We start from the raw sequence: 25,096 nt of genomic DNA on the forward strand, positions 1-25,096 counted from the left end.
GTCCGTGAGTCCTGACCCATCTCCTGAGCTCAGAGCCCGGCCCCTAGCCCAGGGTGGGCACTGGAATTGTCAGCCACATGGAGGACCGAGAGGACAGAGACTCTTGTCCCAGGCCTTGTGGGCAGGTGGCCTCCAAGGGCTGGAAGAGGGCCCCCGAGTCCTTCTGTAGCCCCCGCTCCTGGGGCCCCGGGTACTTCTTTTCTGGGCAAGATGCAGCCTCAGTCCACCCCGGGTCGCCATGTGCCCAGGTCAACCTGCGTCTGTGTCATCAGTGGGAGAAAGGAAGGCGGGAGGTGAGACACACATCTTGGTTCTGGAATTTCCATATGGGGGCGCTGGGGGCAGAACCTCCTGAGAAGAGGGCTTTGGGTGCCGTTGTAGAGCTGCTTGCAAGACACTTCACAGAAGATGGAAAAATGCCACGTGCTCATATCAGATTGGGGAGCAGGTTGCAATGATGGGGTGGGGTGTGCCTCCCTTCACATCCTTTCTCTGTCCTGCACCAGCCCTCGGGGGTGACCCATGGTCTACGTCACTCTAGAAACCTTGACCTCTGACTTCCTCTGGGTCCATCGGCAGGGAACCCCTGACTGGAGACGAGAGGGCGGGAGGAGAGAGAGGGATTAAAATCTTCTCAGAATCCCAGCTGCATGTGCTTCTGCTGGGGTTCCGAAGGCCCCGGGATGCCCCCACACAGCGCTCCCCGCCCCTTGTTCCTCAGGGAGGGTTAGGGGGCAGCAGTGCCTCCAGCCCCGCCCCGCCCCTCCCCTTCTCGGGCGCAGAGGATGCTGGGGCCCACACGCCTCCGGCCTCTCCTAGGAGTGGCTGCAGCTCCCGTCCTCGGAGCAGAGCCCACACTGCGCCCCTGGCCAGGCTCTGTAGAGACATTCAGCCCGAGGAGGGGTGGGGAGGGCGGAGGAAGGCACGCGGGTGTGAGAGAAAAAGGAGCAAAGGGGTAAATATGTGAGCAAAAGACATATTCATCCATGCACTTGACTTACACTCAATGAGTTATAGGCTCTGGGGACACAGCTGTAAACAAAACTTACATTCTGGTTTGGGTGCAAGAGCAGATGCTAAACAGCAAATGGGAAAATGGGAAAATAAGATCATCCCGAGGAGTGGCAGTGCTGTGAGGAGACAGGAGGCTGAGAATGACGGCGGGGAGGTTTTCAGGAGGAGCAACATGGGACCAGGTGGTCTGGGAAGGCTTCTTGGAGGAGGTGGTATTTGAGGTGAGACCTGAGATGAGAAGTGAGAGCTGGGGAAAATCTTTACGAGCAGAGGGAACAGCGAGGGCCAAGGCCCTGGGTTGAGAATGAAGTTGGTCTGTTCAAGAAACCGAGCAGCCAGTGTGGCTGGACCATGAGAGTGACGGGGTGCACTGTGGGTGGGGCATGGAGGGCACCGTCGCCGTGATAAGGGGTTTGGATTGGGCAGTCACTGGAGGGTCGAGAGCAGAGAAACAAGAAGGTGAGTGAAGAGTGAGTGGCATCCAGGAGGGCCTGGGGATGGGGGTGGAGGTGAGAGGGAGAGAGGAGAGGGACGGAGAGTGAGGACCTGCAGGAGGGTCTCCAGCTCCCAACCCGTCTCCACGAGCCGAGGGGCCTGAGCTGGCCTTTTCCCCCTCCTGCTGTCAGCTGCATGGGGGCAGGCACAGGTACTAACCCCTGCAGCAGGAAGGGGGCTGTCCTCCCCCGAGTCAGGTAATCTCCGGGCCCTGGTGGTCCTCTGACCAGGGCTGGTGTGCTTTGTCCCCACTCCCACGTTCTGGGCTTGGGATTTCCTCTGCCAATGGAGAGGGAGGCCTGGCCACGTGGGTCTCCAGATTAAGGATTTAGAGCCTCAGGAGGCCTCTGAGTATATCCTTGCTCCCTTGTCCTTTGTCCCCATCAAGGACACAGGCCTCTATTCCCATGGGCATCAGGCCTCCCCTCATTACCCCCTCTCTCGTCAGTTCTTTGGGGCTTGCCCTGGGGCCACCTTTGTCCCCGTTGCTTTGTTTTGTGTCTTAGATGGGGAGAGAGAATCCCACCTTCCTCTCCATCATCCTCCTTCACTCAGCTGCATGTTGTTAAATGTTCCTGGCTTACGCGGCTGAATATCTCAGCTGCTTATAATACTCTGAGAACTTCTCTTTGGTCTTCATTATTTGTGGCTCATGTGTCAAGGTCATCTATTCTCAGCTTGAAAATTGCAGAGACTTTTCCCAAGCATCGCTCATGGTACTTCACAGTTCATAAGGACTTTCCTGCTTTCTCTTTTATTTAGCTCTAGACGTTGTCTCCTGTGGCTTTCCCCCATGGATCCCAGCTCTGCACTCTTGAGCCCATGGACCCTGCCTGCACCCTCTGCCTGGGGGCAGCCTGGCAGGGAGGGAAAGGTGGTGACCTGGTCCCTCTGAGGCTGCTCTTCCCCATGGAGAACAGCCCATGTCCTACAACCACTCCTCAGGGACATCCCCAACCCAGGCAGTCTGCTCAGTAAGCTCCAGCCCCTTGCTTGTCCAAGTCCCTCTAGGCACATGGGGTCCAGCGCTGCCCTCAGTATGATATGACCAGCGCCGGGCCTGAATCGCCTTTCACCTCCCGCCTCCTGGTCACTGCACCCTATTGATGTGGTCTCAGAATGAATGAGCGTGGTTTGAGCAGCCCCTGTGGACTTCACCGAGCCACCATCCACCAACAGTGCTTTGCTCTTCCTTTAGCCTAAAGATGGTTCAGCGGACAAAGCAGACAGCCCAGGAGCTGATCCAGGTCAGAGCTCCCTGATTCGTTACCTTTACGGCCTCCTGACACAGCCCTGAGGTGTTACAGAGCAGAGGAGGGATCCTGGGTTCTGAATTCAGGTCGACTCGGGTTTGAGTCCCATGTCTGCAGCTTAGCAGTGAAGTGACCTAGGGAAATCCCCTTACCTGTCAGAGCCTCAGTTTCCCCCTGTATAAAATGGACACAACAGCACATACCTCGTGGAATATTTACTTGAGAAAATTAAACGCTCCTTGCGGACTACATCATATGGGAGGGATTGCTGCTCAGAGAGGGAGAGCAGGGAGTGACAGTGCATTAGCCGCACTTCTGCTTTGTGTTAGGCATCCGACTAGGAGGACCTCTGGGCCCCCTTGGTACCTCATACTGCCCCTGGGTGGGGGAGAGTCCAGACAAAAGTCAGGGGAGCTGAGATGGGGGCCAGGACCTTTTATGATGTCAGAGCCCTCCTGGACCCTGCACCATGGTGTCCCATCATGGGTGCTAAAGTCATGGGGCCGCCACCCTCCTCTTTCTCCTGGGGTCCCAGCCAAGGACCTCTCAGGGCCCTGGGGCCTGGTAGAGCCGTGTGGCTCCATTCTTGAGCCGCGTTTCTGGGCTGGCTGCAAGCCCCCCGCCCTGGCTTTCTGAATGCAGTTGTCTGCTGTGTGTGTCCTGATGCCTGAGGCAGATCTCTGCCCCGAGGAGCTCACATGCCTCTATTGCTATATCTGTGGAGGTAATAGGGAATATAACCCTCACATGTGCACACCACTTACAGTTTTCAAAGCCAATCATCTCAGTTAATTCTCACAGCACCTCTGGGAGGTAAGCATTATTCTCCCCCATTTTATGGGTGAGGAAACCGAGGCACAGAGAGGTTATGTGCATCGGTAAGTGGTAGAGCTGGAAATGTCCAAGGGCGCTCCAGACAGCAGAAAGATCCCTGGAGCAACACAGCTTCCTTGTGCACCTGCTCTACGATGCTGGGCGAGTTCTTTCCTCGATCAATTCCTCATTTCTTTGTCTTTAAAATCACTAGTTGGCTTCTAAGGGGCTTCCAGCTCTGTTCTGAGCCCATAACATAGACAGTTAATACCACTGTGGTCAGAGGGAAGAGAGATGATTCCAGGAGGGGATTAGCCACAGAGAAATAGGTTTCTGAACTGAGTCTGTACGGAAGCCTAGAATTTAGATTGGCAGAGAGCCATTCCAGGAGTGGGGACTGCAGATGCAGAGGCAGGTTGTGGGTAGCAAGTTAAACAGACAAGGAATCTGAGGCTCAGAGTTGTGACGTGCCTTGTCCCAGGTCCCACAGCAAGTCAGTGGTAGAGCTAGAGTTCTAGCCCAGGCCAGGCTGTGGTCCCATCCTGTCTTCACACTAGAATGCTGGGTAGAAATATTGATGCTCAAGATTCTTCTGCAGAAATTCTGATCTTGAACTAGACCTGTCTGGGCAGGAATGTGGTTGGAGCTTGTAGTCCCTGGGCACTGGTGTCCTCAGGGGCCATCCTGTGGGTATGACCACCTGCCTGAGCCAGTCACCCTGTGACTCAGACTTCCTTAATGTCACCTGTGGCAAGCAGGCTGGTATGTGCCTGTCTGTGTCTGGGGTCACGTGATGCCCGTGGGTGACCTCTGCCCCAGCACTAAATCCTGGCCACGTTAGGCATCCACAGATACCTCAAACCCTCTGAGGTTAGCATCCCACCCATAAATCTGAGAATGTACACTAGCTGGATATTTGGTGATGTTAAGAAATAATCATTGCTTTTTAGTTGTGTTAATGTATTGGGAATGTGTTTTCAAAGAGTTCTTATCTTTTAGAGACCTGTGTCAAAATGTTTGTGAAAGAAGTGATATAATACATGAGTTGCTTCAAAATAATCTGAGTGGGGAGGGGTGGGTGAGAGCTGATGAAACCTGAGTTGGTAACAGTTGACAGTGGGTGATGGGTACACATTGATATAGAAGTTCATCGTAATATACTCTTTAATTTTGTATTTGTTTGACATTTCCTTAATAAAAGAGAACGTAACCTTAAAGATTTGATAGTACATACAAATAGGAAAATATGCATCAACATAGAACATAAAACAAAGCACAACCAGGGCCCCTGGGTGTTGTGGCTACCCAGAGTGCCAGATTGGGAGGGCGTTAGCATCTGGTGAGCTGGGCGCTTTCAGCACCGCGGACAGCGGCCGGCGCCGGCTTCCCTGCCTCTTTGCAGCCGCAGCCTTAGGGATCTCAGAGGGCAGGGAACTTCCAGATCCATATTACTTAGGACGAGTCTCTGCAGGACAAAAGACTATCCAGCCTCTTAAATACCCCCTGATAAGGGACGTTCACTACCCATGGGGAAGACCAGGCCTTGGTGGACGGTTTTGGCTCATAAGAAGCTTCTATTTCCTGCTCTTTAAGGATACCTTTGTCAAAAATGAATCAATCATATATATGTGTGTCTATTTCCGGGCTCTCCGTCCTTCCATTTATTTATGTCTATGCTTATGCCAATCCCACACTGTCTTGATTTATAGTTTTAAGGTACATAGCTTTATAGTAAGTCTTGAAATCAGGTAGTGTGGTAGTGTGAGCCTTCCAACTTTGCTATTCTTTTTCAAAATAGTTTTGACTATTCTAATATTTTGCTTTTCCATATAGATTTTAGAACCAGCTTGTTAATTTCTACAAAAAAGCCCATTGGGACTTTGCTTGGGGGTGCATAGACTCTGTACATGAATTTTGAGAGGAACAGGCATCTTAACAATGTTGAGCCTTCCACTTGATGCACAGGGTCTATGTCTCCATTTCTTTAGGTTTTCTTTAATTTATCTCCTCAACGTTTTGCAGCTTTTATTATACAAATCTTGCACGTTTTCTTAGATTTATTGCCAAGCACTTAATGTTTTTTGATGCTATTGCAAATGGTATTTTAAAAATTTCGATTTTCAATTGTTTGTCGCTAGTATGTAGAAATAGAATTGATTTTTGTTTGTTGGCCTTGTGTCTTATGAGCTTGATAAACTCATTTATTCACTCTAGTAGCTTTTTGGGTAGAGTTCTCAGGGTTTTCTATGTTAACAGAAAACAGGGTTTTCTACGTTAAATTCTTTAGATTTCTATTCTGAAACAATTAAACCCAGAGAAAAGGTACAAGAAGTAATACAACTGTGGTAGGCAGAATAAAACCTCCCCCCATCAAAATATGTCCATGTTCCAATGCCCAGAACCTATGAATATGCTATATGTCAAAGGGAATTAAGGTTGCAGATGGAATTAAGGTTGCTAATCCGCTGACCTTAAAATAGATTATCCTGGATTATTTATTGGGTAGACCTAATATAATTATAAGGGACCTTAAAAGTGGAAGAGGTAGGTAGAAGGAGAGTCAGTATCAGAGTAATATGATGTGAGAAAGACTAAACCCGGCATTTATGGCCTTGAAGATGGAGGAAGGGACTGACCACGAGCCAAGGAAGTGGGCGGCCTCTAGCGGCTGGAAAAGGCAAGAAACTGGCTTCATCCCTAGAGCCTCCAGAAAGGAATGGCGCTTTGCCGACACCTTGATTTTAGCATAGTGACACGTGCATTAGACATATGACCTACATAGAACTGTAAGATAATAAATTCGTGTTGTTTTAAGCCACTCAGTTTGTGGTAATTCATTACAGCAGTAATAGAAAACTAATACAACAATGAAATTATACCATCACCTACATTCACCAACTGTGGCATCTGCCACATTTTCCTTCTCTCTCAATGTATATATACACACATGCACTCAGAGTGTCATAATTGTTACTTTTTTTTTTGGCAGAACCGTTTGAAGATAATTTGCAGACATAAGTATACACTCCCAAATACTTCAGCATGTAACCCCCAAGAAAAAGAACATTCTTTTACATACCCACAGTACAGTTTCAAAACCACAGTACAGTTTCAAAACTCATGAAATTTAAAATTAATACAATATTACCAGCTAATATAGAGACAATATTCATATGTTGCAAATTGTCCCAGGAACGTCCTTGTCAATTATTTTTAGTCTCCTTTTATCCAGAACAGTTCTTTCAACTTTTCTTCTTTTGTCTTTCATGATGTTGACATTTTTAAAGAGTACTGGTCACTTGTTTTACAGACTGTCCCTTGGCTTAGGTCTTGTATTTTGTCCTCATTATTAGATTCAGGATATGAATTTTGGGTGGGAAAACCACGTAAGTGATTCTGTGTCCTTCTCAGTACATCGTATCAGGAGGCACAGGTGTCAGTTTGCCATGCAAACTGGTGATGTTAATTTTGATCATTTGGTTAAGATGGTGTCTGCCAGATTTCTTCTCTATAAAGTTATCCTTTTTCCTTTGTTATTGATAAGTAATATGTGGGTAGATGCGCTGAGATTGGAAAGATACATTTTCCCCAACGATTCTTCACCCATTGATGGTTTTCGCTTCACATGATATACTTATCTGATTCATTATTATTATTATGACTGCAAAATGGTGATTTTATAACTCCATCATTCCTTCTATATTTGTTAGTTGCCATTTTACTGAAAAGACCTTTTTCTTTTTTCCTCATTCATTCGTTTTTCTTAGTTTCAGTATGGAAGTTCTTTTTTCCCACTGTTCCTTTCCTAATTCATTTTAATGTATACCCATTAAAAATATTTTTGTTTAGCTTAAATACAGATATGCATACACAAAGTAAATTGTTATTTAGGTACAAAGTACATACACAAATCTTGTGTACGCCTCAATAATTTTTTTACATGTACAACTTTATAGGACATAATTTGCAGGTCCCAGTGCAAGATTAAAATGTAGAGCCATTAATGTAATGGCATTAAAACATGCCATTAAAATTACTAAAATATAAAACTTTTTGCTTTCTTCCACAATCTCTCAGCCTATCATGGTGTTTTTAATTTCTATTTAATGCCACTCTCTCCAAAACCGGGGTACTCATGGGGTACCTGCAGACCTTCACAGGAGCCTGGGGGACCCAGCCCATGACTTCCAGAGCAGCCCATTGGCTGTCCATGTCCTCCTGTCAGCTGTGGGGCTGAGGCATCTTGCCCTGGCTGGGAGCGAAGACCTCCAGCCAGGCATCACCCCTTCCCACTGACCTGATGTCCCAAGGGAATTGCAACATCCCCACCAGAGGAATGGATACCTGAACTGATGGTGGGAGAGAGGTTCACCTTTGTTGATTCATCCACCAAATGTACCAGGGTGCCGCCAGTTTAGGACAGAGAAAGACAGGGATGGTTTCTATCATGCCCCACTCTGAGATGCCATGGGGTGTCAACAACAGACCTGACCCTCTTGGCGCTGGCCCCAAGTCCCCATGGCCACCCCCTGTCTCTAGTTGGGACACTAGAGAACAGGGGAGTGGGCAGTCAAGACCTTGGAAGGTGGCGGGAGGTGGTACCTCCCATGAGCCAAGGCTCCAAGCCCTCAGCACATGCCTCATTGATCATCAGACTTCATTTATAAAGCACAAGTTCCAAGATAAAATTATTAAGAATTTTAAGACGATGACCACACACAGAGCATTAAACCCCAAGTGCGGGGCCCTTCTGACTCCCCTGGTTGCATGACCATGAAGCAGACCCTGTGTCTGCATCTGTATCTATATCCACATCTATATTCAGCTATACTTATGCGTATATCACCTTGTGGCCATCACTGAGAGCGAGATATAATGTTTCCAATACTCTGGAGGGTACTCTTGTGTCTATTCCCAGTCAACCCCCTCCCGCTGCCCCAAATTAAACACTTTTCTGACCTCTGACCGTAGATTAGTTTTGTTTGTCCTTGAATTGTATATGGATGGAATCATAGAACATATTGCCTTTTGTGTTTGGCTTCTTTCGCTCATCATTTTGACTGTGAAATTCACCTGTGTTGTTGCATATACCAGTAATTCTTTTTTTAAATCACTGTGTAGTAAGAATTCCATTGTATGAATACATCACAATTTATCCAGCCTAATGCTGATGGACATTTGAATTGTTTCCAATTCTTGTCTAACATGTGCAAAGTGCTCCTCATTTGATCTTTCAAACTAGTTCCTGTGTTCTTTTGACCTATTCCCATCATTTTTAACAGTTTCTTCTTATTTTTTTTTTTGCCCCAAAAGATATTTTAGGCTCATCTTGCACTTTCTTTGCCCAGCTGTGGAATTAGTCTTTTCTCCAAGAAACCCTGGTTCCTTTTGGTGGGAAGTATTTAGAAACCAAGATTTGGACACTGACTGTGCCTACTATTGCTGGAATACAGAACCTAAAGTCCTTTTCAGCAAAGATAAGAAATAGATAGTTTTTCAAATAATAAATTCATGTCAATACCTTAGACCCCAATCTAAAAAGAGCAAGGGTTCTCCCTTGCTCTTCCATAGTGAGAACCTCACCTGAAACATCAGCTTATTCATTCACTCAATTCCTCTAGCCTTTGGCTACCTGTCTTTGTGCCATTACCTAATTGTTCTTAACAGTGTCTTGGTGCTTGGAATCTTCTCTTTCATTTTTGTAAAGACATCCTTGGGACTTCCCCTGGCGGTCCAGTGGTTAGGGCTCTGCGCTTCCACTGCAGGGGGCACGGGTGAGTTAATGCTCTCCTTGTTCTCTCCATCCACCGTGTACATGTGGCCCATGCCTCTCAGCCCACGTGTGTGGCTCCCTTGCCAGACTGCAAGTGTCTCAGTCCAGGGGAAGAAGGAGAGAGAGCAAGTAGGTCCTGTCCACCTGCTCTGCTCTGGATCCTCGCTGGTGTAGTTTTCTTTGTCCTCTCAACTACAGTACCTAGGGGTAGAGATTATTGTTCCCTTTTCAAAGCCAGCGACACTGAACCTCAGAGAATTAGACCAGGACATTATCATTTTCATCTTTGTGTTCCCCTAGGCATACAGTAGGTGCTTAATACAGGCATACCTCAGAGATATTGCAGGAATGGTTCCAGACCACTGCAATGAGGTGAATACTGCAATAAAGCTAGTCACACGAATTATGTTTACACTGTACTGTAGTCTATTAAATGTGCAATAGCATAATTTCTTATAAAAAAAGAATGTACATGACTTAATTAACAAATACTTTATTGCTAAAAATTGCTAACCATCATTTGACAATGCAGGGTTGTCACAAACGTTCAATTTGTAAAAAAACAGAACATCTGCAAAACACAATAAAATGAGGTATGCCTGCATCTGTTTCTTGAGAGAATGGTTGAGGGGTTGTACTAAAGCTTCTATAGAATCCTGTTGTTCTCCAAATGTGGTCTGCGTAAGAAGTACTTTTGAAATGCAGATTTGCGGGGCACGATCCCAAGAGCCTTGGCTATCCCGAGGTCTGCGGCTTGGCCCTGGGAATCTGCAATTAACAGCCCCCTTTCCGCCCTCAGGATATTGTGAAGCATCTTATTCACAGCTCCCATCACGATCTGAAATTATCTCGGTTGTTCACAAACGTAAGCTCCAAGAGGAGCCAGTCTCACTGGTCGGGAGCCTCGACCAGAGTCTGGTACAGATCGGATGTTCCCTAAATATTTGTTGAATAAATGAATTAATCTTCAAGGTCACTTCTAGCTGGAGTATTTCTGTGTTGAACGCTTGCTGAATGACGGAGTCACCAGGTTAGTGAATGTACGCGTGATGGAGGTGATGTGGACGGAGGGCTGGGAGGAGGACGGCGGACAGAGGTCTTGGTCGGCCCTCGGGGCGGGTGGGTGGCTGCTGCCGGGTGTGGGGCGGCTCGGGCCCGGAGGCCCCACTACCGCAAGTCTGCGGAGGGCAGCCGGCGCGCGTCGGGCGGGGCCATGACGTCATACCCGCGGAGCGCAGCTTCCACGCCGGCTTGGGCGCCGCGGCGTCGTGACGTCACGGCCACGGAGTGCCTTCGCCAGCGCCGGTTGAGGCGGGGCGCGGGCCGGGCGGCGCCGTGACGTCACGCCTGCAGAGCGCCGCGCGGCGGCTGGGGGTGGCGGGCGCGGGTGAGGGCGCGGGTGAGGGGCGCGGGCCGGGAGCGGGCGGCGCGGCTGCGGGGCCGGGCTGTGGCGGCGGCGGCGGCATGGCGGAGAGCGAGGCCGAGACCCCCAGCACGCCGGGCGAGTTCGAGAGCAAGTACTTCGAGTTCCATGGCGTGCGGCTACCGCCCTTCTGCCGCGGGAAGATGGAGGAGATCGCCAACTTCCCGGTGCGGCCCAGCGACGTGTGGATCGTCACCTACCCCAAGTCCGGTGAGCCCCGGGCAGACCCCGCCCGGCTCTGCGGCGCGCCCGCGTAGACGATGCGCCAGCGCCGGGGGCTTCCCGTCGGGGGCGGAGGGCGAGGGCGCGGTGCCCAGAACCCGACCGGGCGGGGTGGGGGTGGTCGGCCAGCGTTTGGGGAAACCAGTCTTTGGAGGTGGGCCCCGGTGCCCATGGCCAGCTACCGTCCCGTGGGGATGGAGCCGGTTTGGCAGGAGCTGCCAGGAGGATAGGCCCAGGCCCACCACCCTTCCCTGCTTCCTCTCCCGTTGTCCAGCTGGCTGTGTGACCTTGGACAGTCACTTAACCTCTCTGTTCCTGGGCCCGGTTCAGCCTTTGATGAGTGCAGAGTCCTGGTGGTGATCTGGGGAAGGGGATAAAAGGGGCAGCAGGACTGTGTGCGTCCCTCATTTCCTGCGTGGGCACCGGGTGGGGGATGGGACTGGCCGTGCCCGGAATGCGTGCCTGGTGTGTTCCCTTGTTTCAGGGCCGCCTCCATCACCCTGGTGTCGGGCAGAACCCAGGGCATTCACATTTCCCAGCATTAACTGATGTCATTTTCATGACAGCCGTGTAAGGTAGAGGTGATCATCCCCACTTTACAGTCTAGGAACTGAGGCTCAGAGAGGGGAAGTTGCTTGCCCAAGGTCACACAGCTGATGAGTGGCAGAGCAGAGATTTAAAGCCAGGCTGGTCTGTGCCCGGGACCTGATATAAGACATTATCGTGTACTGCCCTCTGAGGTTCGTAGGGAAAAGAAGCAGCTTTCCTGTTTGATCGTTCCTGCGGGTTTCGATTGCTGCCGCTGCATTGGAGAGGCAGGGAGACGCCTGAATCCAGACAGTGCAGTGCGTCTGACGCCTGGTGTGGAGGGGGGCAGCCTGGAGGTCGTGTTGGAGGAGCAGGGTGGTAGGTTGCGGGAAGAGCTGTACACTTGGCTGTCCCAGCTGTGCAGGGCCCCAGACACCCGAGGAGTACGCCCGGTCCTCCGAGGAAGGTTGGAGAAGGGGCTGTCAGTGGAGGGTGGGGAAAAGTCTGGAGGTGCTGCTGAGCCATCCTTGGGAAGAAGAAAGGAAGGAGGTATGGGGATTCAGAATTGGTCAGATTTTAGAGCCACAGATACCATTCCTACATGTAAGACCACCCCCCCCCCAGCTGGGTGTGGTGGGGCTGTACTTTGAACCCTCACGTTAAGTGGGATCAATAAAGACTAAAAATTGTCTCATGTTAGTTTAGGGCAGGGTTTGCCTCCACATGAATTGTGAGAAACTTGGTGTGGGCTGTTCTTGAGGATTTCGGAATTGCCGATGAGCGGTTGTGGTTCTGTGTCCTCCCTCCATTTCATGGCAAGGAGATGGAGGGTGAGAAGTTAAGTAGCTGGCAGGCTGGGGGAGGACCAGGCTTAGAGCTTAGCTGAAAAGCATGTACTTGGGGCTTCTGGGGGATCCTTTAGAGGGGCCCTGCACTGGGGGCCTGCTGGGGTTCTTTCTGGGCACCTCGATGGGGAATGAGGTGTAGGTTTAAGGAAGTTTTCTAGGTAACCAAAACTCACATCTTGTTTGTAACTTGCATCTTTCAGAGACAAACAAAAACATATCCTAGAGTTTTTCACAAGGAGAGTAAACATGTGGCTCTTTCTTTTGGTGACGGAGAATCCAATGGTGGCCAGAGATCCTTGTGTGGGGTCCCTTTGCACAGAGCCCCAGGGAGCCTCCTTTTTAAAACTTAAAAAATGTTTTCCACAGACCTTATAGCCTTTCCAGGCCCTCGTTGTTTGTCCGTCTGCCCCCTGCCTGCTCCTTTTATCTTTTACCTTCTACCTGAGGGCTGGGCAACCTGAAGACTCCCTTGTTACAACTATGTAAGCCAGGAGCAAATGACAGTAGTAACTGCACAGCTGACTACCTGCCGTGCTTTGTCGCTCTGTGTGTGTTCGTCATCGCAGCAAACTCGCTTCAGAGCTCTCTGATCAGAGGTGGTCTCCCCTTTCACAGGTCGGGCACGGAGCCTCTGGGAGGTGAAGTGACGTGCTCAAGCTCACGTGCCCGGTATGAGGCTTGTTTGAGCTGACCACGAGCCCAGGAGTAAAGGAGAAGCAGAGTCCTGGGTTTTGTGTAGGCCAGTATCTTCTGTTCCTTCTTTGCTTTCTTCCTGGTTCTCGACCTTGGCCCAGTCCATCCTTCTCATCCAGTTTGTGGGATGGTGACAGGATAGGTGAGAAGTTTTCTCAGGAAGGATGACCTGCACTAGCTGAAACCAGTGCTTCTGAAGAGCCCCCGTTCCCCCAACCCACACTGCCTGTAAAGTTCATTACATGAAATGATCACGAAGGGGACTGAAGAATTGGTCCCAAAGATCTGCCCGAAAGGTTTTCTCTCAACCAGAGGACGAGGGCCCTGGAAGTCATCTCCAGCGGCAGCTGATGCAGCAGGAGGGGCGGTCTGCGGGGGCAGGATCTGGGTTCTCCCAAGTCGTCGCCCTTGGGTGATTCTGAGCCCGTTTTTCCCCTGCTGTGAAATCCACATCATAAATTGCATAGCTGCAGAGGCGACTCTGGCTCTGGGATCCTTGGAGGGACTGTTACTTTGAACACAGGCCATTCACGCTTTGCGATGGGACCTGGGATGCCCTAGGAACAATGAAGCGGCCCCTTGGCGAGTCCCGTGTGCCAGGTGCTCTGCCATGTTAATCCAGAGGCTCAGAGAAGGCAGGAACTTGCTCAGAGTCACACAGCTGCTGAAGGACAGTCAGTCTAGTCAGGTCCCCTGGTCCGCAGCCAGCCTTGCCCCTTCCCCTCCGGAGGAGGACAGCCAGACTCGGGCCTCAAGGCAGAGGGAGGCTCCCACCTTCTCTTGTGCGCTTTGGGATGGAAGTCGCAGGGCACTTTGGGATTTTAGGGTTTTTGTCACTGGTCTGAGTCACGTGAACTTCAGGTGGCCCAGTTCACGCTTCCTTTCCCTTCCCGTCCCTTCCCTCCCCCACTTCTCCTCCCCACCAGGAGTGGATTTGTAGGAGGCACTGGTGCTTAGAGATTCAGAGCCTGGCTTTGGAGCTGGAAGGCCTGGGTTTGAACACAGCTGTGCTACTTACCTGCTGGATGGCCCCGGACAGATGACATCACCCCTCTGAGCTGGGCTTTCCTCGGGGATAGGAGAGACCACCTCAGCACCTTGCCGGGTGGCTGTGAGGATGAGTGAGATGATGGGCGAGGGCTTCTTCCCGTCCCGGATGCACCGTAAGCACAGGATAGGCTCGTGCTGTTGATGCCAGCTTTCACTCCCTGAGCACCCGCGGTGCCCAGACGCTTTCCTAGGTGCCGGGGGTGCAGAGCAGAGTCCCATCTGGTGCCTGCCCTCAGTGAGCGCTCAGTCCGCTGGGGGACAGGCAGCTGTAGGGTGGTCGGTGCTGGGACTGGGGTGAATAGTCAGGTCTAGCAGAGGCCCCTCCTTGCCTTGCAGGGGACCACGGGGCCCCTTGGGTTTCCAGTGCCCAAGTCTAGGAGGTCTTAGTGAACTTGCAGGTGGCCCCAGGGTCCCTTGTCCACCCTGCCCCCTCTGGTGGGGAACTGGGGTTCACAGGGCAGGGGACGTCTGGTGGTAAAGGTAGTAATAAGTGGATCCTGCTTTTTTCCCACAGCACTGCACTACTTCTAGAACTTTTTTCTGTTTCTGACGTTTGAGCTCGGGTGACAGGTTAGGACTGTGCTGTCTGATACAGGAGCCTCTAGACACAGGTGGGTATTGAAGTTTAATGAATTGAAATGAAATAAAATTAGAGATTCAGTTCCCCGGTGGCAGTCGCCACATTTCACGAGCTCAGGAGCCGCATGGCTAGTGGCTCTCGTGTTGCACAGCACGGATGTCAGCTATGTCCATCCTCACGCTGGTTCACACCGCGATGCCAGCAGTGGGAGCCCCTTGTGCCTTCTGAGGGGGACCCTTCTCATTGTCGCTTGTTGGTCGTCATCCGTTCTTATAGCCTCTTTGATCCCAGGATGTTGAGTGTTGAACCCAGTTGTGTCTGGGAGACGTCTTGTGTCTGCCCCCGGGGTCCCCGAGGTCGTGGAGACTGGCTCTGGAACATGCTCCGTGGCTCGGCCAGAGCGCCCACCTCCTGACTTCCCTTTCCTTTTGGTTCCCACCTGTCTTGAAGTGCATCCTCGTTCTCCTGCCACTGATGAGGAGGGAAGCAGCGCATCACTGCTGGGGAGGGGGGTGCATCTGGCGCCAGCTCTAGCCCTGTCACTGTGCGACTGCCGTTTGCTCATGAAATATGAGAGGGTTGGGCCTGATGGGTTCATGTAAGTCTTAAATGTTAAGACACCCTGGGGCGGGGAGGCCCACAGGCCCCAGGCTGGAAGAGCTCTTCGTTTTCTTTGACTGTGTGTGTCACCATGCCCAGGAGAGGGGGGCTCGGGAAGTGTCATGAATGAGGTGATGCTGTCCTCAAGGAGCCTGCAGTGATACTGGGAGGCCAGGCCCCTGATGCCGAAAGCCGTCTGACAGGCCAGGGTGGTCATTCCCAGGGTCAGGTCAGGGGCCCAGGCAGGAGGAGGATCACTGGGGGCCTGCATGGAGGAGGTGGGCAGGGAGCCGGCCACGAGGGCAGGTGGGATTACCAATCGCAGCTACTCCCTCTCCCTTGTTTGAGCCTCAGAACAGTCCTGTGTTCTTGCGACTGTTTCCTTTTTTGGATAGAAACAGGCCCAGTGAGGGGAAAGGGCGGCATCGGCATGTGAGCGTACAGTTTTCACTTGTAGACGGTGGAGAGGAAGCAGCCACGGGAAGAGCTGGCAGAGGGACAGTGGGGATGGGAACCGGCGCCCACCCAGCATGCATTCTGTGCCAGACGCTCCCCAGGTTTTCACATGCAGTTACCGCACTGCACTTTCCCACAGTCTGGGGAGGAGCCTGGTCTCAAATGTGGATCAGGAAGCAGCCTGCGAGGTTTCAGGGAGGGACTTGCCACCCACCCTGAGCTCACGTTTGTGCCGAGATCAGGGTGACCGTCCCTCCCTTCCAGCGACACAGGGTGATGAGTGCTCCCCAACCCAGCGCTCAGTTCCCTGCCCCCCGGGAGAGCGTGTAGACGCCTGAAGAGGTACCAGGAGGTGTGAGCAGGACAACTGCCGACTTCTCTCCCCTCTCCCCTCTCCCTCCCTCCTCCCTCTTCCTTCCCTTCGCTCTTACTCAGCACGTTTGCACATAATGAAGAGGGCTTGCAATTGGGGAAGGAGGGGGCAAGTCCAAGCGCCTGGGTTGGCCAGGGGAACATTCTTCTCATCGCTGTATGGGGATTCTGGAGGAAGGAGCAGGGCCTCCGGGAGGAGCATCTTTCTGATACCAGTGGAACAGGAAGAGACCCCCGGCCCCACTCTGAGCTCCAGGGTCTCATCCGGGCTTCTCATTTCTCATTCCCCCTAGACAGTGACGGCTTCTCCGCACTCCCCCCCCCGCCCCCACATGCACTTTGTTACTTGCTTCTGTGGCTCTCGCACCCAGTAGAAGCTCTCAGGTCCGTCTGCGCCCTCAGCCCTCGAGACAGTCATGGGACCCTTCCTGTCTGACCTGGACTATTGCATGGCCTCCCCCCTTGGTTCACCTTTCACTCTGCAGCGGAGGTGACCTCTTAGAAACACAAACCTGACCTCGGGCAGTCCCTCGTTACACCTCTTCACTGCCCCCCCCCCCATTGCCTTCAGTCAACGGTAAACTCCACTCTGTAGCCCATCGTCCTGTGGTCTGATTTCACCTGTTCTGCCCCCTTTCTCACCAGCCACATAGGACTGTCTGAACACGCCTGCTTCCTTCTTCTTCCTTCTTCTTCCTTCTTCCCTCCAGTCTTTCTCCCTCTGTCTGGTGTGCTCTTCCGCTCCCCTCTCTTCCTCTCCTTTTCCTTCCCTCTGATTACCTGATGAGGACTTCCCGTTTTCCAGCTCCTCTCATCTGTTCATTGTGGGACTGAACATCCTCCCGTGCCTCCCTCCTATCTTTCAGCACTTTAGAGCTGCCACTCCATTGTCTCCTGGCTTGCATCGCTTCTGTTGAAAAGTCAGCTGTGATTCTTTGTTCCTTTTGGAATGGCCCTTTTTATCCCCTGGTTGCCTTCAAGATTTTCTCTTTATCTTTGATTTTCAGCACTTGAATATTATGTGTCTAGGTATGTATTTTTTCAGGGAGGGGGATGCTTATTCTGCTTGGGGTTCTCTGAGCTTCTTGGATCTATGGTTTGATGCCTTTCCTACTTTTGGATGAATTCTCAGCCATTATCCCTATGAATATTTCTTCTGTCTTCTCTTCTTTTGAGATTCCAATTACATATGTGTTAGATTGTTTGATACTATCCTATAGCTCTTGTATATTCTATTTTTTCACCCTTCTTTTCTCCTTGTGTTTCAGCTTGGGTAATTTCTGTTGACCAATCTTCAGCTCAACACATTTTTGACCAGAGGTGTATTATGGCCACAGACATTAGTTTCTGCAAAAATCCCCCAGTCAGTAATGTGTTAACTGATTCTTCCACTGTGTCAGGTCTACTGATGAGCTCACTGAAAGCATTCTGTATTTCTGTTATTGTGTTTTTATTTTTCCTCTAGTATCTCATTGTTTTGGTAGCTTCCATCTCTCTGCTGAAATATTCATCTGTTTATGCATTTTGTCCATCTTCTCCATGAAATCCTTTAACATTTTAATCAGATTAATTTTAAAGTCTGATTCTGTTGATTGTTTTGTTTCTTGACCGGGATATATATGTGTGTGTGTGTGTGTGTGTGTATGTGTATATATATATATATGTAATTTTTTTTTTTCCTTTTCTTAATGTGTAGTACTTTTTGATTGAATGCTGGGCACAGTGTGCCCACATTAGAGATTGGAGTCAGTTGTATTTATGCTTGGAAATGGGCCTGGCTTTTCTTGCCATTAGTGTAGGTGGTGAGTCAGTCTGGTAGGAGGAGGGCTGTGTTTGGATTCTGTTGTCCCTCTGGGCACTTGAGTGACGACTGGTTTTAATTCCTATAGCATCACCTTGTGCTTTGCGTGGGAAGCTGAGTTTCCAGAGGGTCTTTCCTCAGTGTTTCTGCCCTACCCTCAGCTTTTGGTCTGAGTCTCAGAGGGGTTTCTCCCCACACCCTGTCCCCTACCTCAGGGGTGGACTGCTGTTTCTGGTTGCTCTGTTGCTGGCTGAGAGGGGCAGGTCCTCTGTCACCTGGTCCAGCTGCAGCCTCGCGCAGGCCCTGGGTTCCTGGGTCCTGGTAGGGCTTTCTCAGTGACGCCCTTAGTGGCAGCCAGCTCTGCCTTGATGGTGGGTCTTGCGCAGGAAAAAGTTTCCTGTTCCTCTTTCAGCATTTGGGGGTCTCAGAGCCCAGGGGCAAGTTCCTACCTCTCGCGCAGGGGCAGAGTTCTTTTCTTTCACCCAGTCTCCAGCGTGTTGGGTCTTCACCAGCGCCCTGGGGGGTAACAGGTTTTGCTGCCCCTCCCCCAGTGGCTTAATGCGTTCTTCCCATAGAGGAGAAGAGTCCCAGCAGGTTTCTTTCCTTTTCCTGCAGCCATGATGTGGAGGAACGCTGTCTCCACCCTGCCACCCCTTGTCTTTCTCACGAGCACCTAGTAGGTCTGCAGAAGAGCGTCTGCTTGGTGCCAGCTCTCCCCTCGTGTCTCTTGCTCTGCAAGCCGGCCGTCAGCCTCTGCACCTTGGGGAAATTCCAGCTGGGTTCTTCTTTCCTGCGTGCGTGGCGCCCGGCCTCTCCTCCCCCTGGCCCGTCCTCCTGGGGTTCCAGCCTCTTGGCTGCCCCGCAGCTTCAGCTCTCTGACGGACTTGAGTCGGGTGGGGTCTGGCAGCTTGTCTGGCCGTTGCCGGTTAGTGTTGGGCTGCGCTCCTCCCAGCTCTCAGCACCCTGGCTGGGGCGGCACTGCGTCCCGCTGTCCTGATGGTCAGGTGAGGCGGTGGGCATGTCTGCAGCTTCTGGGGGGTCGGACAGGGTCTGGACAGAGTGATGCTCTGCTGTTAGCAGGGGGTGGGGACCCAGCTGGGGCTTCTGGAGCACGTTAGGGCAAGTGCAGGGGCCGTCAGGAGGCAGAAGCCCCCCCAAAACATGCTTTGCAGACTTCCTGGGGTTTCCGGAAGCTAAACAAGTCATTCCCAGAGGGGCTGGAGAGCCAGAGAGGCTTGGGCTCTCATGAGGCTCAGCTCAGCCTGGGATGAGCCAGGGTCTCCTGGCCCCCCCCCACTCCCACCAGCGGCAGGCCGTGGGCTGGGTGATGGCACAGATGCTCGAGTCTGCATTGATCCTTCTCAAGCCTCAAGCAGACTGGGAGCTGAGAGCGCGGCCCGTCTCTGTGCCGGGAACGGGGGCGGGGGGTTGTCCTGTCATCCTCAGAGCCTCACGGCCAGAGATGTCCCTTATCAGGTGAGGAACTGAGGCCCGAGGAGAAACGGGCCCGGGTCCTGGGGGCAGAGCCCCCGGGGGCTGGCTCCGGGGCCCCAGCACGTGGGTCCTGGCGTTTGATCTGTGGGCGGTCCTCCCCTGGGGTGTGGTGGGTAGACCTGCTGGGACGGGCTGAGTCTTCCTGGGGTCCAGGCCTCAGGAAGCGGCCGAGCCGGGATTTCAGATGTGGCCTCTTGAAGCTCGTGCCCACGTGGTCTTGCCTCCCCCATGGGAGGGGCGAGGCCTGGCACGAGGAGGGGGTGAGCCTGGGGCCTGGAGACCTGGAAGCGAGGCTCGGCGTGGAGGAGTGAGGTGGGAGGTGGTCTCAGGAGGTGCGGCAAAGAGGAAGCCAGGAGCGGTACCCTCGGGAGACGGGTGGGCACAGCACGGGGGTCTCCCTCAAGAGGTGGGGGCCGGGCCTCATCCGTCAGCTCCCGCTTCCCAGCAGTGGAGGGTGCTTGGGGCCCAGGGAGAGCGGGTGCAGGAGCTCCTCGTGTGGGGTCTGCCCACCGCGCTCCAGGGCGCCGAGGTGGGATGGTGGGAGCTGACAGGGTCCGCTGGAGGAGGCGTTGTAATGACCTAGGCCCGAATCCGATTTGGGGCAAGGTGCTCAGCCTTCCTGAGTCTTGGTGTGCTCCTTTTCAGATGGGGTGATGTCTCGCTGGGCTGCTGGGAGGACCGGACGTGATGATGGACGTGGAAAGCCTGATACGCTGCTAGCCCTTAATTTCATTTCTTCTCTTTCGTTCCGGCTCCATCCGGAGCATTTTCTGCCTGTGGCTGTTTAAGAGACCGCCCAGACTCAGCGCCTAAAGACAGGGGTTATTACTGTAGCCCAGGGTCCGCCGTCCTGATCCCAGCCCGTGCATCTGCGGGCTGCCTGGGGGCCCTGCAGCAGGCTGGTCGCGGCTGGGGCGGTTCTCATCAGGTGTCCCTGGACCAGGAGGCTAGGCTGGGAGTGTCCTTCCCTTGGCAATGCCAGAAGCACAGAAGAGCAAGTGGGAGTGTGCAAAGCTCTGTGCCTTCGCCTCCCTGGCTACAGCCAGTCCCTGCCGTGCCCGCGATCATGGGGACCCTCTTCTGGGAGGGGCTGTGAAGTCTCAGGGAAGACAGTGTGGGTGGGGCAGGGTGGAGAACTGGGGATCCTACTGCTGTACCCCCAGCCCCTCCCTGACACGCTGCATCTCGCTGGTCCGTGCTCCTGTCCTTCGGGTCCCAGGTCGAAGGCTGCTGTTTAAGAAGAGCCTTCCCAGACTTTCCCAGACCCTCCTGGAGGTGGGGCCTCTCCCTCCTGGGGGAGCCGCCCGCTCTGCCTGAGGGGTCGGCAGCCTCTCGGTAGGGGGCTGTGTGTGGGGTCCTGAGTGTGTGGCCGCATCTCTGAACCCAGGAACCCGAGAGCTCAAGGCCCGGGAGAATTTCACCCTAAGGAAACTGAAGGCTGGAGCCTGGTGGCTTCGTCAGGCCCCCCCAGTTGCTGCAGAGCGCGGCCGGGAATGTGGGCCCCAGATGCCAGGCATCAGCAGCAGGGACTGTGGCAGCCAGGGCTGTCTGGGGATGGGCAGCCTCGCCACCTGGCTGTCGGTCCAGCTGTGTCACAGCATCTGGCATCGCCCCACAGGAGGGACAGTCACACCCAGTAGACAAGTCTGTTTCCCCTCTGTGTCCAGCAGGGCACAGGGCACAGGCCAGGCTCACTTTCCAGGGTGCAGCCCCGCCTCCCTCTGTCTCACCCTTGCTCCATCCCCAGCTGGGAAGTGGTGGGGTCTGAGGTTAGAGCTTAAGCCTGGAAATGAGAACGTGTGGCTTGTGGCCTTGGCTTTGCTGCCCACTTGCTTTGTGAGCCGTGTGTGGGGTGTGTGTATATGTGTGTGGGGTGTGTGTTTGTGTGCGTGTGTGTGGGGTGTGTATGGTATATGGGTGTGGTGTCTGTGCTGCGTGCGTGTGGTGTCTGTGTATATGTGTGTGGGGGGCACATGGGCGTGGTGTGTGTGTGTGCGTGTGTGCATGGGGTGTGGTGTGGTGTGTCGAAGCACTCTGGTTCTGGAGTCAGACTGTTCTGGGTCCTGGGTTCACAGCCCACTCGCGCCTGTGGCCCCAGGCAGTTCGCTTCCAAGTCTGCTTTGTCGTGTGTGAGACGTGGCGGCAGAGGCCGCTGAGCGGCCTGTGTGGCTCAGATGGGGAGGGGCCGTGTGAGCTCCTGGCACCGCGCCTGGCACGCTGAGCACCGTCCTCAGCTGTCCCTGGGGGCCTGCAGGGCGCCGCGTGTGAGCCAGCCTGGGCCTCTGGTCCCGGTTCCCGTCCACTGCAGCCTGAGACGGGAGCTGTGCCCGTCCTTGTTGGGCTCCGTGTCCCCTGAGTGTCAGGATTGTCTCGGGGGCTGAGACAGCCCCTGTGAATGTTCCCAGGACGGGGAGGTGCTCAAGGAGATCAGCTCCCTTTGCTCCTTCCTTTCCAAGGGGCGTGTCCTGGAGGCCTTCTCAGTGTCTGCTGGGTTAGCACATCCCACCCCTGGTGAGGGGCCTGCAGGACCCCAGGCCCGGCTGGTTTGGCAGGTCCGTGGGCTGCAGCTTCAGGTGCGCAGCTGTTGCTGTTTCTGAGGGAGCTGGACTGACCCCGGCTGTGACTCCTTGACGTCCGGTGCCTGCAGAGTGCCCGTGGGGCAGACTTGAGCACGCCTGCTCATCGCCGCTTCCTCTTCAAACCTCACTACGTGACGCTCGAGGAGTAGGAAGCTCTGAGGCCCTCCTCCCAGGGAGGAGGAGAGGTGGTGACTGTTTGGAAGCTCAGATATGGTGGCTCAGTGTTAGCTGACTTAGCAGGTAGAGAACCTAATGCCAGCAGAGGGCAGCGCAGCCAGCACGTGAACCCCTTCGCTGCAGGGCCCCAGGAATCATGCCCCTCAGGGTGGCCGCCATGATACGCGGAGGCTGAGAGCAGGCAGCTGTTACAAAGATGGGTTTCTTTGGGGGAAGTTGATCTGGAGAAGCTGTGGGCTTGGGGATGCCATGCAGAGCTACAGGCTGGGGTACAGTGCTGAATTGGAAATGGGGGTCGAATGAAAGCTACGTGCTTGAAAGGGAGGTTCCCAGCGCCCTCCCCTCCTTGGCTTCTGGGATGCCTGTGGTCCCCCAGGACAGAGAGTGGAGGCATCTTCTCTGGAGAAACTGACCCCAAAGAAAAGACTTACAAATACTTGCGTGTGGGCATCTCCCATCTCAGCTGTGAGGGCACCCAGGCTGGGCTGTGTTTACAGACACATGAAGCCCTGCAGTCAACAAGCCTTGTCCTGGACAAGCCTGGACGCAGATGGCTGCATCCAGTGGCTCGTTCTTAACCTGTGGATGGACTCAAGGTCTTCAGATCTTAACGTCTCCAATGTGAAGGACAGAGACCTGCAAAAACCGAACAAAACATAAAGCAGCAAAAGGAGCTTGGCGGAATCAAAGACAATGTACAGAGCAGAAGAAAACCTGAAAAACAAAACACCACCTGCACTCCTTTGTTTTTTTTAATTTTAAATTCTGCTTCTAGTTGCAAATCCCTAGTATGTAGGACTCTGATTGATTTTTTTAAATAATTAATTAATTAATTAATTTGGTATATTGGGTCTTCGTTGCTGCGCGCGGGCTTTCTCTAGTTGCGGCGAGCAAGGGCTACTCTTCATTGTGGTACGCGGGCTTCTCATTGCGGTGGCTTCTCTTGTTGTGGAGCATGGGCTCTAGGCGTGTGAGTTTCAGTAGTTGTGGCACACGGGCTCAGTAGTTGTGGCTTGTGGGCTCTAGAGCGCAGGCTCAGTAGTTGTGGCTCATGGGCTTAGTTGCTCCATGGCATGTGGGATCTTTCCAGACCAGGGATCGAACCCGTGTCCCCTGCATTGGCAGGTAGATTCTTAACCACTGCGCCGCCAGGGAAGTCCTACCACCTGCACTCCTAACTTTGTAATGTCGTCAGAGAGTGAAGACAGGTATTGCCGTTGAAATTTTAAGAACTCAGTTGTGAGGTTCGGGGGGTCAAGCAGAGGAAATATCCCAGGAAGTAGAGCAAAAATTTTTACAAATTGATGACAAATGGGAGCAAAAAGAGAAGAAAAAGTGGAAGATCTGAGCTGCAGAAGGAGAGAACAGGGAGAATGGGAGAAAGTGACTGACACCAGGATTTCCAGAACTCCGGGAGGGAGTTAAAGACTCCCCTTGTGTCTGAATGTGCCCCCAGGCACCGTGATTGAGTAAGAGACCCTGCTGCAGCACTTAGCTGTGAAATTTCAAACCTGAGATACAGAGAAGATTGCAAAGCTTCCGGAAGAACGGCCACGTTCAAAGGACTAGGAACGGAGGACCTCAGAGTTCTCGACGCAGCATTGGCAGCTGGACGACGGGAACAGTGCGTTCAGGGTTCTGAAGGGACGTGGTCCCCAGCCTGGAATTCCATACCCAGCCCAACTGCCGGTCCCAGGTGAGGTAGAAACAGGCGCTTGTAGTCACATACCGTCCCACACAGTTGTCACAGTCAGGAGGCAGCTCGGGGTGGACTCCGCCACCGTGTGCACGGACACCAGCGAGGGGCACACGGGTCAAGGACGCAGTCCATCCAGCCCGAGGGAGATTGCAGGAAGACAGTCGTGGGGAGCTGAGGGGCAGGGGCACCACCCCAAGAGGTAAGTGGGATTAGAGCACACCTCCTGCATTTGGCCGTACGGAGAGGGTTTGCCACAGAGCTGGAGAAGGAATTCTTAATAGGTCCGTAGAACACTAAGCAAGCAAGCGAAGGAAACACAAGATCTTGTGCAAAAAGGCAGTGTAGTCACTACACGGCGTACTTTGAATTCGGCTGAAAATTGTCCCGGGACCGTGTCGGGGAGGGAAGCCTGCAGGAGGGAACGTGGCTGGGTCGTCGTCTTGCTCAGTCAGAAATCAGTAGCCCATGAAAACACACAGATGGTGAAACAATGATGTAAGCATGTCAGAAACCTGAGGGTAAGAGAAGAATCAGCAAGGGTTTGCTCTGGACGTGGGAGTGGGGTGGGGAGGGGACCTGGATTTTCTGTCCTGAGTCTTCTGACTTTTAAACTAGGTACATGTGTGACTTTGGTAAATAATAAAAGTGAAAATAAAAGAATTCCAGGACTTTGCTGGTGACCAGTGGTTAAGAGTCTGCCTCCCAATGCATGGGACACGGGTTCAAGCCCTGGTCCGGGAAGATCCCACATGCTGTGGAGCAACTAAGCCTGTGCAACACAACTACTGAGCCCGCGCGCCTGGAGCCTGTGCTCCGCAACAAGAGAAGCTATCGCAATGAGAAGCCCGCGCACCGCAACGAAGACCCAACACAGCTGAAAATAAATAATAATAATAATAATAATAATAAAAAGAATTTCAAAGGGTTCCAGCCCCGGGATCCTGGTGGTCGGGGGCTCAGTTCTGATTGGTTCTGACCCTAGAGTGCTGGCGCCCCCGTACCCAGAGTTCTGGTGGGAATTTTGATGGGCTCCACCCCAGCCTTGTGGCAGGTCGGACTGGACTCTGGATCCCGGGGGAGTTCTGCCCGGAACCCCGGTGGTTTCCTACGGGTCTTGGCCTCAGCGGGCTGGTGTCAGAGTCACTGCCGACGCTGAGGTGCCACCCGGGAGTGATTTCACTGCTGTCAGCAGAAGCAGGTCCGTGAAGGATTGCATCACGTCTGTT

At 53.0% G+C, this 25,096-nt stretch overlaps 1 protein-coding gene across 1 annotated transcript in view; it reads left to right on the top strand.

Moving 5' to 3' along the window:
• Nucleotides 1-10,812: 10,812 nt before the first annotated feature.
• SULT4A1 (sulfotransferase family 4A member 1) overlaps nt 10,813-25,096 on the top strand; it is a 31,053-nt gene continuing 16,769 nt past the window's right edge. Inside the window, exon 1 of the mRNA XM_060165079.1 lies at nt 10,813-10,981. Coding sequence (XP_060021062.1) covers nt 10,813-10,981 — 169 coding nt within the window. The remainder of the gene's footprint in view (nt 10,982-25,096) is intronic.

The sequence above is a fragment of the Lagenorhynchus albirostris genome, chromosome 11 (genome assembly GCF_949774975.1).
Source record: "Lagenorhynchus albirostris chromosome 11, mLagAlb1.1, whole genome shotgun sequence".
NCBI lineage: Eukaryota > Metazoa > Chordata > Mammalia > Artiodactyla > Delphinidae > Lagenorhynchus > Lagenorhynchus albirostris.